The following is a 15,746-nucleotide window of genomic DNA, read 5'->3' on the forward strand; positions in this document are numbered from 1 at the left end:
CTCACCGAGTCAGTGTCCCCAGACTATGCTCTCACAGTGGAGTGGTGTCAGCATTGTCTTTGCCATGTTTCCAGGCAAGGCAGGCTGAAGATCACAGCAGCAGCAGCAGCATGACACGTCGGAAGCCATCCTTACGGTCTTTAAAGAACCTTCAGTCTTAAGTGGTTTTGCTCTTGTATTTTTACCAAATGATACCCGCTGGGTACACAGTCTAGGTAACTAGATGTCTTAGATCTTTACAACTTTACTTTTGTAGCGTTAAACAGATCAGAATTAAATGACATACAATAGTAAAAAACACATCATATATCATAAATCATAAAAGGGACTTCTAGGTCTGAAAGTTCATGTTCAGCAAGGTAAGTGTGAAGCAGTCAACGACCATTAAAAGATGTAAGGTATAAGGAAATGTACGAAAATCCAACGTTTAACAACTGAATGAAAAACAGATTTATTATTAGGATTATGGGGACACAGATATTTGCATGCCCGGCAGATTTCCCTCTGTGCTGCAGATAAAGATAGAATATTTTTGTTTAAAACCAAGAAAATCTTAGATGGCAAAAACCAAATGCTGTAACTGCAATTATGGAGTTAAATTACTAATGATGTCACTACTAGAATCACTAGTAATTTAAGAACAGGGCTCTGGCTTTGAGAGGACCTACAGGGTGGGGCAACATACAAGAGACCAGAGGACTGGTGGCACATAGCTGGAGACCTCACTATGAACAAATGACTTTGTTTTTTTTTCTCTTCTTTCCGTCCTTCCTTCCTTCGTCTCTTTCTTGAGATCTTCTTGCTATGTAGCCTAGGATAGTCTCAAACTTTTTCATTTTGAGACAAAGCCTCATGTAGTGCAGACTGGTTTCAAACTTGCTATGTAGCTAATGCTATGAGGCTCTTGCCTCAGTCTCCTGAGTGCCAGGATTACAGGTGTGCACTACCATACTCGGCTGATCTTGAACTCTTGACCCCCCTGTCTCCACCACTCTCAGGTGCCAGCATTACAAGATGAGCCATAATGCAGACTCCACAAGACGCTTGAGAGGAAGAGAGTCAAACTCTTTTCAAATCATTAATTAGGATGGATGATTTTAACCCTAATCACAACTGGATGCTTTTGCTTGCTTGCTTTGTTTCTTGACTGTTGAGAAGACTTTGAGACTTCAGAAAAATTTATTAATGTCAGGGAGCAAGAAGGACAGATAAGATTTTCTATCTCTCGGTGACAAGGTGCTGGAAAGAACATGCTGTGTATGTGTCCAATCCTGACGAGTCACTGTCCTAGGAAAGAGGCCATGGGGTCATCCGGCCTCTGCCGTTTCATCCTGTAGGCCTCCATCTCCTCTTCTGTGGGCTCTCGGGTTTCATAGATGCTGTTGTAGGGCCGCTTCCGCTCGTCAATCTGCATGATCTCCTTCACGTGAAGAAGGCGAGCCTCCTCTGCATTCAGTGCCTGTGGCGAGATGTGAAAAATCAGCACCACGAATCTCCATCACACCGGAACACAAAAGGCTCCATGGAATAGAAATGTTCTATCAAAAACCCCACTGTCTGAAAGAATGGAGTCAGCCCCTGCACTGCGAAACAACAACCACTTACTATTTGGCTCATCTACTATTTTCCATAGAGTACAAAGTGTTCTATGACATTTTTTAAGAAGTTAAAGAAACTCTGTTAAGGGGCTGGCGAGATGGCTCAGTGCATAAAGGCAACTGCTGCCAAGCCGGATGACTCCAGTTTCATCTCCACAATCCACATGGTGGAAGGAGAGAACCAACTTGGGCCAGCTGTCTTCTGACCTCTGCATGAGTGTACACACACACACACACACACACACACACACACACACACACACACACACAGTCAGACTCACTCAATTGCCACTTATATGACCTGGGCAAACAATGCACACTCAGGGTGGTCTCCTCTGCAGGCAGGCAGGAACGGCAGCATCAGCCCCAAGTGCTCACTCCCCACCCCTGCCCCTGTTTGGCTTGCTGCTTGTCACTTTCCTGACTGAGATGTCACAAAGTACCTTTTTCAGTTTCTCCTGCTTCCGTTCCTCATCGTCGCTGTCAGAACTGCTCTTGCGGTGTTTCTTCTTCTTTTTCTTCTTCTTCTTCTCCTCTTTTAGTTTCTCCTGATGCAGCTGTGAAGGAGAATAAAAGGCTACGTGAGTAAAGAGCTCAGGCACGTTTCCACACCTGCTCAGGACTTAGTGATCCAGAGCAGACGATCACACACTGACCTCCATGAGGGTCTGAGGTTTCTTCACAGACTCTTCTCCAGTCGCATCATTTATAATACATTCCTCTGAATTCTGTGGGAAAAGAAATATAATTTGAGTTGAAGACTATAGTTATGAATCACTTGAAGAACAGGTTAGAATTTGAAACATGAGAAGATATGATTTATGCAGCCTGACTGTCTTATACCTTTAAAAACTAGAGGGCAAGGGCTATGGGTGTGTCTTAGTTGGTAGAGTCCCTGCTTAGCCTGCAAAGCCCTGGGCCCCATAGCTAGCACCTCCTAAAGCCAGGCCTGAGCACATGCATAACCAGCACAGTCAGAAGCTCAGGGGCACCGCTGGCCAGAGTGACTTCTCGGCTAGCCATGCCTACATGAAACCCCATCTCATCTCCTTACTCATCTCCTCCACAGAGAGAGAAAAGCTAGAGGGCAATACTCACAACACTCTCCTTCCCAGCTTCTCCAGTGCAGTAGGAATACTTAAAAAACGAGTGACAACATTTGTATCCCCAGCGGCCTTCTTTCCAGTAAGATCCCCAGATATGCTGTAGAGAGAGAGAGACAGAGGTTATCTGGAAAGGAGCCTGGGGTTAGAGACTCTTCCATCCCGCTGGCAGGAGTATAAAATGATGCAGCCACCTTGAATTTATTTCCATTGTTGGGTAAAACAGAGACAGAGGGTGGGTCAATGTCAAATGCTGGAAAGCTGGGCACTGTAGTTATAACGGTCTAAGTTCCATTCTCAAAAGCCAGGCATGATCCCAGCATGGAGACAGAATATTCAAGTTTGAGCCAGCCTGGGTAAAACCATGTCTCAATAAACTGACTCCCACCCCACAAACTCCCAAAAAAGTCTATGAAAAAATTTAGTATTTGATTCTCTTAAGGTGTGAAACATTTTAAACCTAAGGTTTTACTTTTAATAAGTGGTTTTGCTGAACAGTGCGTAGACCCTTGTTAGACTATATTATGCTGACAGTGTGTGAGGTCTGTTTGGCTCTTTCTACTCTACATAGTACAGCCACAGTTTGTAAGTTTATTGATCCTTGATGTTTAAAGTTTTGTTAGTTTAGGTTCACAACAAATGGGGTCAAGATTGTAGCTCAGTGGCAGACCATGGCTAAGCATGTCTGAGGCCCTGGGTTCACTCCCCAGCACCAAAAATACATGTGTGTGTGTGTGTGTGTGTGTGTGCGTGCTTTATGATGTAATGCTCTAAGGGACACAGTATCATCTACTATATATTCTTGCCAAAAATTTAGGCTCTACTAAATCTGGGCTTTGGCCCTCAATCCTTGTTTTAAGGCATGTAGGGAACAGGGGGAGATTATGATCCTGTTAGGAAACAGGCGGATGCAGAGCAGGAGACAGTTTCCATGCCAGACTTGGTCAGTGATCAATACAGGCTTAACTTGAGAAGGATCAGAGGATAATGTGCTCACACACAAGGCTGATGAGCCTGAGTGGATTCCTGGGATGCACACAACAGTGGACGGAGGAAGTCAACTCTAACTTAACCCCTGCACATGTGCACGCTCGTTTTTAGAAGACGTGCTTGAGTGAAATGTCATACCTGTGATTTCCAAATATTTCTGCCGAAAACTATTAAATACAACTTGCAAGTGTGTATATTCAAACCCAGACAAAGTATAAATGGTACAACATACAAAAACTGTGTTGATTCTGGATAAGCATGCAGATGAAATAATATTGTTTTTCACTTCAGAAAACAGATCATAAAGCAAAGCTAAACTGTCAGCAGCAGCAGCAGCAAAGAGAAGCCGATGGTCAGCCTGTCTCATCTCAAGTACGTGAGAGAGAAATAGCCCAGAGCCCAGCGAGCACTGACCGTGTGGTTATTGATCTTCACGTCTTCCTCGTACTTGGAGCAGGCGACAGCCCGCTCCTGACCTTTAATGACTGTGCCATGCCTGGAGTACTCCACGTAGTCTTCTGTCTGGGCTAAGAGCAGCTCAGCTGGAGGGGCGTCCAGGTGTTCTTGGCCACCGTACTAAAGGACATTGAGCATTTTAAAACACATTTTATAACCAAACTTTTATATCAAATCTTTATGGTAAATAAGAAGTTTCCCTTGTTAGTTATCTGGTAGTTTCAAGATGGCCAGAGATTTTTGTGTGCACATGCCTGATATTCTTTGCCTCACAACTTTACTGTTTCCCCATCAAGAGATGGAGCCAATTTCTCCATCCCTGGAGTTTGGATGTGTGGAAGCTAGAAAATGTGACGAAAGCAAAGGTGTGTTTTGTACATGGGGACATACTTTGTGGCCTTGCCCTGGAGCCCTCAGAAAGCATTTTAGAATGCTGGGCTGGGATTGAGAAAGCAAGACTGTGATGTAGATGTGAGCTGTGCTGGTTCAGGGACCCACTGCCATAACAACGTGTGAGAAAGAGCAGGCATTTATCTTAGCACTCCATCTTGGAGGGTTGTGAGTGATGCAAAAGTCTGCACCAACTGAGTTGCCAGAAGGACAGGAAGAGAAGCCTCATAGGTTAAAAGGGGCTCTCCATACTGCACACCAAGCTTAATGCCTCTAACGTGGTAGGTAAAGGTTTCTTAGCCTTACCTTTTCCAGGATGCTTTCCTTCTGCTGCTCTTTGAAGTCTTCTTTTTTGACTTTGAAGGACTTATACAGCAGCTCTAGTTTTGTCGGATCTGCCTGGAGATGCACTTCAGACCCCTTGTCGTAGGCTTCCCAAGCAAACACTAGAAGAATTCAAAGTGTCTCAATGAGTTGATAGCTCCCTGTGGTTTTGCATTTTTAAAGCAAGCTTTAAGTAGCCACCATCCATCTCCTATCTCCCTCTTTTCTTTCTGTCTGCTGGCTTTTTCTGAGACAGTTGCCTTAAGCTTGTAGCAATCTTCCTGCTTTGGTGTCCCAGGTAGTAGGGTCATAGACATATGCCATCATGCCTGTTTTCAGATCTCCAGTTTCCTTTTTTACATTTATTTATCTGCATGTGCAAATGCTCATGCCACAGAACACATGAGAGGTCAGAGGACACCTCGAGTCTCTCTATTTACCGTGTGGATGCTGGGGGCAGAACTCTGGTATCAAGCCTGACAGCAGGCACCCTGAGCCATCCTGCTGGTCCTCATCCCTAAAGTCTAAATAAAAGGCCTTGGTATAGAACAAACACTTACGTTGTGTTTGAGCCATGGAGATGGTATCTCCTGTGTATCGAACAAAGTTATCTCCAGCGTAGCTCACTCTGAAAGCACAGTTGTTAGAGACTGTTTTAAGAAAAACTCATTTATAAAATCAAATTAGAAAGCACAGAACCCTTTACACCAAAGTCAGTAAGTTTAACTGGATACTTACTCATCTGGATTCTTTCCTGCGTTGGCGTAAGGATTCTCTCTCATCGCTCTGGTTTTTGGATCATAATAGGCAGAATTTGGATCTAAATTTCTCAAATACTGAAAGGAAAAATATTTGAAGACTGTGTTACCACTGATTTATAGCAAGAAAGGGCTCAGTTGGGCAGAGGAGTAGGCTCTGATTAACCAAGAGTACGTGTAGGTCCTGTACAAGGAGAAGCTGACATTGCCGGCCTTCCAAGTACCTCTGATTACACTAATCAAACCACACACAGACACTGCACAGGCAGGGCAAGTGCGGAACCTCTATCTCTCAGAGCCGGAGGTCAGGCTAACGTGACTTACTTTTGCAATATCTTCTCGAATCCGGAGGTTGCGAACAGTAATGCGTCTCTTAGAGTCGAAATTCTGCCCAGGCATGTCAATGTCATCCGCATATTTGTCTTCATCTTCATCCTCACTGTTATGATCCTTTTCCTGAAAGGAAGAGTTGGGGACAAGAAAACTGAGCAAGAGGACGCAGCACTGAGGTCTTGTTTTCGCTCCCCTTTAAACAAAGGCTCATTGTGTGACTTAAAGTTATCACATGACCACGATTACTGCGAGCCAGTGGAGCTAGGAGAGCTTGCAGCCAGAAAGGACGAGCACGCCTCACCATCTGCGAGTTGGGTTCCTCTTCTCCCCACTGGTGTTTCGGAGAGTTCTGCATCAGAAGGAAAACAACTGTAAATCCTTTTCATTTAATTTAGATTACTTCAAATTTAAAAAACATGCTATAAGTGGGTATATGTGAGAAGTTTGCTGTGTGCTTAGCACGCACCAGACCCTGAGTCTAACTCCTAGCACTGAAGGGAAGGGAAGGAGGGGGAGGAAGGGAAGGTTGGCTGGTTCATTTCAACAACACGCTCTAATACTTCACACCTGACCCAAGCACATACACTCTGACACAGTAGCTACTGTGAACTACTTTATTGATGTAGAATGTGTTTCATATGTACGTGTCTGTGGGGGTGCATGCACATGCGTGTGTGTTCCCTTGGAGGGCAGAAGAGAACACTGAGTTGCTTGGATCTGGGGTCTCAGACAGCTGTAAGCTGCCTGACGTGTGTGCTGGGAACGGAGCTCAAGTGCTCTGTAAGAGCAAGCGGTGCTCCTAACCACGGAGCCAGCTCTGTGGCCTCCTGGGACAAGATTATAATCATACAAAGCTTGAGAAGACTAAAGAACCCGGAGGTCCTCACTTCCATGTGGTTCAGGCTTTGGCTCCATCACACTCACTAAGCCTGACTAGTTCCTTTCTAGTTATTACTGGGCCAGTGCATGCCACTGTACACATGTCGGGGTCAGAGGACAAGTCCATCAAGGCAGTTCTCCTCTGCCACCTCATGTGGGCGCTGCGACTCAGACCAAATCCATGCAACTGCCTTTTCCCACTGGGCCATCTCACTGGCCCCTAACCTTGCTAGGTTTCTAAAAATCAAGTTCAAATAGAAAATGCTGTCAGAATGTTTGCAACCCAGGTTCAAACCCCAACACAACACATATGCAAAATAGTAAAACCAAAAAAACCACACCACCACCAACCACCAAAATACAAAACCAAAAAAACCAACCAACCAACTACACAAAAAAATACCATGAATTTATGGATCTTTTTCTAAAGTGGTCTTCTATTTCTTTCATGTATCACTAAAATATATGACAGTGAATATTGTTAAGAAGGTCTGAATAAATGCTACTTTAAGAGGGAAGCCTGCATGTACACAGTGCACTCCTGTGACTCCAGTGCTCAGGAGACGGAGATAGGAAGTTCAGTTCCAACCTAACTAGAGACACATAACGTGAATTCTTGCTCTAATTTCCACTTCGTTGTTTTAAGCAGTGGTCCCCAACCTTCTGAATGCTGTGACCCTTTGATACAGTTCCTCATGTTGTGGTGACCCCCAACCATTAAATAATTTTTGTTGCTACTTCATAATTGCACTTTTGCTACTGTTATGAAACATAATATAAATATCTGTGTTTTCCAATGGTCTTAGGTGACCCCTGTGAACCAACTGTTTGACCCCCAAAAGGGGTCATGACCCAGAGGTTGAGAACCACTGTTTTAAAAAGTCTGAATATTTTGCTTGACTATATCTTGTATCTTTACTTACAGCTTGCTCCACTAATTTTCCAGAGGCTAACTCTTCTTGCAGTTTCTGTGCTTTCAATGTTCGTTTTGCCTAAAAAAAAAGACATTTACTTACAACATTCAGATGGCCATTTAAATTGTACATACTTAAAGTGGGTGATTTTAGTGCTTTCAGAAATGGTCCTCTTGGGAGGCAGAGGCAGGTGGATTTCTGAGTTCGAGGCCAGCCTGGTCTACAAAGTGAGTTCCAGGACTGCCAGGGCTATACAGAGAAACCCTGTCTCAAAAACCAAAAAAAAAAAAAAAAAAAAAAAGAAAAAGAAAAAGAAATGGCACTTAGAGCTAGCTGTAGGATATTGGATCTCAAAGAAGGAGGAGGAAGAAGAGGAAGAGGAGGAGGAGGGGAAAGGACAGGCAGGTTTATAGAGAGTTAACCTCTTGCATGAACAAGCCTAGATGTAACTGCAGAGAGAGCCCCAACAACACTGGCAGGCACTGCTGACTCACAGTGGCTGGCTGACCAATCTCCAGCAGGGTCAGGTCTCTGTCTGTATGCTTCAACGCTCAGAAAAACATGACATCTAGATGCTTATATGCTGTCCCGTGATCTGGCCAGGCATGCTGACACATGTCCATATTCCTAGTACAGGAATCAACTATTCCAATCAGCTATTCTTATATGGGATGTGAGACAACTATAAAGCATCCTTAGACACAAGCTGCAGCTTAGGGATGAAGACTTCAGAACTTCTAAAAGCCAGAATCAGCTGTGTGTGGTGATGTCACACCTTTCTTTAATCCTGGCACTCAGGAGGCAGCTAGGCCTCTGTGAGTTTTAGTCTAGCCTGATCTGCATAGTGAGATCTAGGCAAACTAGGGTTACATGATGAGACTGCCACAAAAAACCAAGTAAATAGAACATCTGGATGTCAGTCTGTTCTTACAGGTCTAGTGTCTTTGGTCACACTGGAACTAAAGACTCAAGAAACTGCTGCCAGCCGGGTGTGGTGGTACTTGCCTTTAATCACAGTATCTGGGAGGCAGATGCAAGAGTTCAAGGCCAGCCTGGTCTCCACAACAAGTTCTAAGACAGTTAGCACTACATAGAAAGACCTTGTTTCAGGGGATGGGGAGGGGGTGAGGGATACACTGCTGCCAAGTAGGGCCACCACAGCACTTTCACCATTGAATTAGACATGCTACATAAGAAATGGCACCATCTTCAGAGCACCCCAAGATGTGCAAAAGCGCTGTCAGGTTAGAGACACAGCAGAATGGATCTTCTCTAGGGAGTAGAAAGCAGGGGACTAGCTTACCAGATCAACCTTGGCGTATTCCTCGACAATCTTCATGTGCTCTTCCGGATTGTAGCCATTCCAGCGGTCTCTCTTCCCATCATAGTCAAACATTAGCTGGGGCTGGACGTGCTCGTCTGGAGCAATGTTAGTTCCTGTGAATTTAGCTCCAACCCGCCTCGGTCTCTGAAAGACAGCAGATCTTTCCCTAAGAACTTGCAGCACAGAGAAGACTTCCTGCAACTTTTACAGAGTTGGCGCAGACACACCGTGGCATTTTTAGTGTCTTTAATTATCAGGCAGACTTTGGACAGGAAACTGTAATGATACCAGACTAAATTCAAGCAAATTCATTTTTATTTTTCTAAAACAACTTTAGGAAATAGAAGTTTTCCATCAAGGGGAAAACAAAAGGCTAGCTGACGTTTTCCCACCAGGACTGGAGTAAACTTACCTCAAAGCAATCTTTCCTCTTGTGTGTCATGGCTCCACAATTCTCACATGCACCTTTGCGGTACTTGGTAGTTATAGAATTCTGTTCAAGGACAGAAAAGAACAAAACAAACTTCTTATCAGAGGTAACTTTGGCTCTTACTATCTTGTCTACTAAAACACTTTATTTGATAAAAGGAAGACCAGGGGCTTGAGAGATGGCTCAGAGGTTAAGAGCACTGTCTGCTGTTTCAGAGGTCCTGAGTCAATTCTCAGCAACCACATGGTGGCTCAAAACCATCTGTAATGGGATCTGGGGTCCTTTTCTGGCCTGTCGGAATACATGCAGGCAGAACACTGTATGCTGTATACTTAATAAATATAAATCTTTAAAATAAGGAAGACCAGGTAGCCTTCATGTTCTGAGATGACCAAGTTTAAAGGTTTTAATAATATAAAAGAAGAAATAAGAAAAGACTGGAACTAACACTGTATACACTGTGAATTTCAACACCAGGGTCACACAACACCTTCCTACTTTAAACAGCATCTCATCAAAGTTCTTAAGTTCTTCATAAAAAAACCTCCACTGGCAAAAGGGCACACAGGCTGCCACCCACATACCTCCTTTACGCCTCGCTTGTACCATTCCCCAGATGAACTGAACTGCTTCTGTTTCTCTGGCTGTGGTCTCTGATGCTTTAAAGTGGGTCTCTTTGATGGATCAATGTACCATGGAACCGAAGAAATATACTGAGGAATATGAGGGTTGATATCTCTGTAATAAAATTTAAGTGAAATTGTGAAGAAGGAAGTTTGAAAATGGCATTTTAACCACAAAGGTAGTGAGCACAGAGGCTAAGAACAGAAACCCTGCCGTGGGATGGAGAGGGAAGACGGTTGCTATCTCCATTAGCAGAAGAACTAAGAATAAAGATGTACGATGTCATATTACACCGAGGAACTTTCTAATAGAGATGCGGAGACTAAGGTACAATTGGAAGGAGACGGAGGAAGGGGTTAGCGAGCTCCCTCCATCAGAGCTGAAAGTTAAACTAGTGCACACAGCCAACTGAGTAAAGCAATCACAGAGGCATTATAATTCAGAGACGTGAAAAATTCAAAATAAGAGCATGGAAAAGTAGCCACTTTAGGCTGGGGGCAGAAAAAAGGTAAAAAAGGGCAACTGCTAGTCACTATGAGCTCTTTAGTAGCATTTGTCTACTAAACTACATACTTATGAGTCTGAGGAGACAAGAAAGAAGAACACACATTCTGTGAACAGTAAAGGACAACCCCTACCAAAGCAAAGGGTGGGCCCCTGATGAACTGGGGGTGGATTTTTAAACACATCAGCAAGACAAGACTTACTTTCCTTCTTCATCGACCTCTGCAGGAGCATTGCCCAGTTTTCTCTGTTCTTCTAGCTCCTTCTTCTTCCTCCAGTCCTCTCGGGTCATCTTTTTCGGCTCCTCCAAACTCATCTCCTTTGATCCCGTCATGGGTGTCGCACTAACTGGGTCCACAGCGGTCGCCGACATGGTGAACTGGTTTCCTCTAAAAAAGGGAAGTTTGTACAGTAATGGAGGTCTCCTGGAATACACCCTGACACTACTGAACGGGGTCTGAGCATGGTGAGCTTTACCAGGGTCTCTCTTGCTTACACTTTTTTTCTCCCTCTTACTTCACAAACTTTTTTTTTTTTTTTTGGTTTTTGAGACAGGGTTTCTCTGTGTATCCCTGGCTATCCTGGAACTCATTTTGTAGACCAGGCTGGCTTTGAACTCAGAAATCCGCCTGCCTCTGCCTCCCAAGTGCTGGGATTAAAGGCGTGCGCCACCACGCATGGATACTTCACAAACTTTTTATGGTGTTGTGATCAAAACTGGGTCCTTGCTGCACTAACAGCATTCTCCAGTCTCCTATGTTCTTATTCTTTCAAAGTGCCTATAAAGGAGGGTTTCTTTCCATTTTATTTATTTGTTTTGTGTGCAGCCGTGTGGAAGGGTGCGGTAAGGACCGAGAGTGCCATAAACTCTATGGGAAGGTCTGTAGCGGGATTTGGCTTCTTCGTGGGTTCTTTCCTCTCCTTCCTTCTCCATCCCCTTTCTTTTACCCTTTCAACCCCCTATCAACAGATATAAGAGAGAAAAGGAGAGAGAGGAAAGGAAAGAGATCCCTGAAGAGAGCCAGGAGTCAGAAGGGGAGAGGTTATCGTTAGCATACTTCCTGCTGATTGGGGCACTGAGTTCCTTGGGGCAAGTTTGATCTTTGCTGTCAGGATATCTGATTTTTTTTTTTTCTTGTCTGCACAAGATTACCTAACAAACCTCAACCCCCAACAATCAACAACAACCCACCCCACTTCTTGGGGCTCTAGCATTTATTTACCCTTAAGGCCAAGTCCCCAGAATTCCAAATGTCATATGAACACAGCAATTACCTGCAGTTGCTGGCAAAGCCTCTGCTAGGGCATGAAGCAAATCAGTCAGCTACTGCAACAGTCTGAAGCAGCCCTACATGGGATTAAAATGATAACATATTCTTATAATATTTCTATGTTTTTAAAAGAAACCAGAACTCCAAAATTATCACTACAGAGGTCAGAGATCAACTTGTAGGAGTTGGTTCTCCCCCAATCACCACGTGGGTCCCAGGGATCAAACTCAGGTCATCAGGTCGGCAGCAAGTGCCTTTACCTGCTGAGCCATCTCACTGGTTCTAACGGTTTTCCTTATTCAAAAGGCTTTACAAACTGGGCACTGGAATATACAACCTAATCCTAGCACCTGGAGAGCAGAGGGATGTGGATATTCTGGAGTTGGAGGCTAGTCTGGAACTAGGTTGGTCTACGTATTGAATCCACAGCTAGCCATGGCTATATAGTGAGACCTTGTCTCAAAAAGAAAAAAAAAAATCTTTACGTATTCTTAGTGACAATTCTCTCAACACTCCAATTTGTAAGCAGAGAAAGCCATGTATATAAAATTCTAAGGAGCTGGAGAGATGGCTCAGTGGTTAAGAACACTGACTATTCTTCCAAAGGTCCTGAGTTCAAATCCCAGCATTACAACCATGTGTAATGAGATCTGATGCCCTCTTGTGGTGTGTCTGAAGACAGCTACAGTGTACTTACATATAACAATAAATAAATCTTTAAAAAAAATTCAAAGACTTTCATACAGATGTTCCTAAATTAGCCCTCCTGCATGTCTCAAACTTTTCTTCCACAGCAAAAAAACAAAAAACAAACAAACAAAAAATAAATAAATAAAAAAAACAGAGCGCATCACTGTTCCCCTTGAAGGCCCAATGCCTTAAGAATTACCAAAGTTCAGGGCTGGGGATGAAGCCTCAGTTGACAGAGTGTTTGCCTAGCATGCACAGAAGTTTGATTGCCAGTGCAACAAAAACTAGGCCTGGTGGTGCATACTTGATATCCAGCAATCTGATGTGAATATAGGACCAGAAGATCGAGGTCTCCCTTGCATATATAAAGAGTTCAAGACATGAGACCTTGTCAGAAAGAAATATAGATGGGTCCTTCTACATTCAGGGATGCCTAACATATCTAGTTCTCTCTGTCTCTGTCTCACACACACAAACACACACCACAAAATCACCCATATTCATAGTGTGCCTATTTTTACACCTCTGCTCTGCACTCCTCTGCCCTGGTCACTGACTGCATTTCCATTCCTGACCATTCCAATGAAAGCCACCACGACATTAACCAAGTGAATAACCATCAGCATCTAAGTTCACTGAACACCTTTCAGTCACATGCCTTCCTTTGTCCGAGATTCTCATTCCTTGGCTTCTATAACATGTTACTGGTTTTCTGTGAACGCCTCTCCTGTTCTCGGCTCCTCTGCAGGCTCATCTATTTGCACACATTTATTTAGAGGTTGATTCCTTACGGTGCAGCAAGAGCCTCACTCACCACTCTAAACAATACCAGTGCCAAGATTCAGGAGGGACAGTAGGGGTTCCATACTATCTCTCTGCCCCAGACTTTTCATTTGATCTTCAAATCTACACAACCAACTGTATACATGACATTCACACCCAGAACACTAAGTATTTATCCACAGCATTCCTTAAACTCCATGACTTTCCTGTGAAATTGAGTCTGCCTCCATCTCCCGAGTACTGGCTTTATAGGCATATGCCACCATAGAGGTCTGTGTATGGGGCAGGCGAGACGGTTCACCTACTGCTCCTGTAGACAACCCGAACTCAGTTCTCAGCATCTATGTCAGGTGGCTCACAACTGTCCTTAACTCCAGCTACAGGGATTCCAAGACTGCACACGTTCTTACAAGGGCAAACCCACCTACCTACTTATACACATAATTAAAATAAAATAGACATAAAAATAAAAATAGAAGTGTTAGAAATCCGTGGTAGTCTATACTAGAGGCACTGATTTAATCATCTTCATTTTAACATTTACCATTTCTTTAATTTACCATGCAGACCGTCACCAAATCTTTACAACCACCCTATTTTATGGCGAGGAAACAAGTTTGGGGCGGGGGGTTAACACCTTCAGACAACAAGACATTAGTGAGAGACGACAGATCGCAAACCCAAGCCTGACTTTACTGTTGGTCCTTCAACCTCTGTTACAAACCACAGACACTGGAGTGCAGGTCTGTCACATTCAAGATTAAGAAGGACTGAAGTGTTTTGTCACTAGGTTCCACTGCTCTGCAGAGGGTCCGGCTCTCTCCGAGTTAGAACTTTAACAGCTCCCACTCACTGATGCAATACGGACATTCTAATTTGGCCCTCACATAATAAGATAATCTCCACCTAACGGAAAAAACTGAACCTCAAAGGAACTCTTTTGGGGACAGAGGACTCAGCTTCGGTACGGGCTGCTCAGGATGTCCGGCCCACGTTGACCAGGACTTTTCCTTGAGGAGTCTCCTCCCGGGTCCACCGTTCCACGACGGCTCATCACCGCGAGGACTCACTGCAGGGGATTCCCCCGAGGTCCCCAGTTCGTCTGCTCAATCTAAGAACCCCAACTTACCCAGTCCCGCCACAGACCACTCAAAACCATCCGCCAGAAACGAAGCGACTCGGCGATGTTTACTTCCGGGTTCCCTGTCTTCTTCCGGCTGCGCAGCGATAGCTTCCGGGAGATCGGCACATGCGCATTTGCAAGCGTTTGGCTTTTTTTTTTTTTTTTTTTTTTTTTTTTTTTTTTTTTTTTTTTTTTTTAACCCAGAAAGGCGGTCCGCGCAAGGACTTCGTTGTACATCTTGTGGAGAAGTGATGGCAGTGCAGCTTTCTTTCTGGAACAGCACAGAATCTTTTTTTTTTTTTTTTTAAAGATTTATTTATGTATATGGATAATCTGTAGCTGTACAGATGGTTGTGAGCCTTCATGTGGTTGTCGGGAATTGAATTTTTTTAGGACCCCTGCTCGCTCCCGTCAACCCCGCTCGCTCAGTCTCTGCTTGCTCCCAACCAAAGATTTATTTATTATTATACATACACTGTAGCTCTCTTCAGAGACACCAGAAGAGGGCGTCAAATCTCATGGTGGTTGTGAGCCACCATGTGGTTGCTGGGTTTTGAACTCAGGACCTTCAGAAGAGCAGTCAGTGCTCTTACCTGCTGAGCCACCTTGCCAGCCTACAGCACAGAATCTTAGCAAAAATGTTTATTGAAAATGCTGCAAAGATCGGCGTAATGGCACACACCTTTAATCCTAGCAGAGATAGGCGTATCTTTGAGGTCCTGGCCAGTGACATAGTTAGACCCTTTTTACAAACAAACAAAATAATAATAATAAAAAAAAAATCCCCATAAAAAACAAACTCCTGGAAAATAGGTGACTTTGGTGGATTTTTTTTCTTTAAAACAAACAAACAAACAAACAAACAAAACAAAAAACCGCCTTATGCCGGGCAGTGGTGGCACATGCCTTTAATCCCAGCACTTGGGAGGCAGAGGCAGGTGGATTTCTGAGTTCGAGGCCAACCTGGTCTACAGAGTGAGTTCCAGGACAGCCAGGGCTACACAGAGAAACCCTGTCTCAGAAAAAAAAAAAAAAGCCTTATGTTTTATGTGTGTGAGTTTGCACATCATTGACATTAGATCATCTATGACTGGAAATACAGATATACGACTGTGAACCAGAATGAGTACCAAACCGGGGGCTTCTGCAAGAATGACCTGTACTGACTACTGAGCCATTGCTTGGAAATTTTTCTTTATGCTGTCTTGTGGTTATTTATACTTCCCCTACATGAATTGCTCTTCAAATATAC

General features: G+C 43.9%; 1 protein-coding gene across 1 annotated transcript; it reads right to left on the reverse strand.

The window, feature by feature from the left end:
• Positions 1–426: 426 nt before the first annotated feature.
• Positions 427–14,602, reverse strand: Slu7 (spliceosome associated SLU7). Its single transcript, XM_085829020.1, has 17 exons — positions 14,501–14,602; positions 11,903–11,975; positions 10,831–11,016; positions 10,084–10,237; positions 9,482–9,562; positions 9,049–9,213; positions 7,755–7,823; positions 6,254–6,301; positions 5,944–6,075; positions 5,600–5,697; positions 5,422–5,489; positions 4,844–4,983; positions 4,106–4,267; positions 2,697–2,801; positions 2,255–2,326; positions 2,042–2,155; positions 427–1,459 (listed from the first exon to the last, which is right to left on the reverse strand). Exons 3-17 carry the CDS (start codon positions 10,998–11,000, stop codon positions 1,280–1,282), a joined length of 1,758 nt encoding a protein of 585 aa, XP_085685146.1. The 5' UTR covers positions 11,001–11,016; positions 11,903–11,975; positions 14,501–14,602; the 3' UTR covers positions 427–1,279.
• Between the last annotated feature and the right edge of the window lie 1,144 nt (positions 14,603–15,746).

The sequence above is a fragment of the Mus caroli genome, unplaced genomic scaffold, assembly GCF_978045245.1.
Source record: "Mus caroli unplaced genomic scaffold, Mus_caroli_1 scaffold_13, whole genome shotgun sequence".
Taxonomy (NCBI): Eukaryota; Metazoa; Chordata; class Mammalia; order Rodentia; family Muridae; genus Mus; species Mus caroli.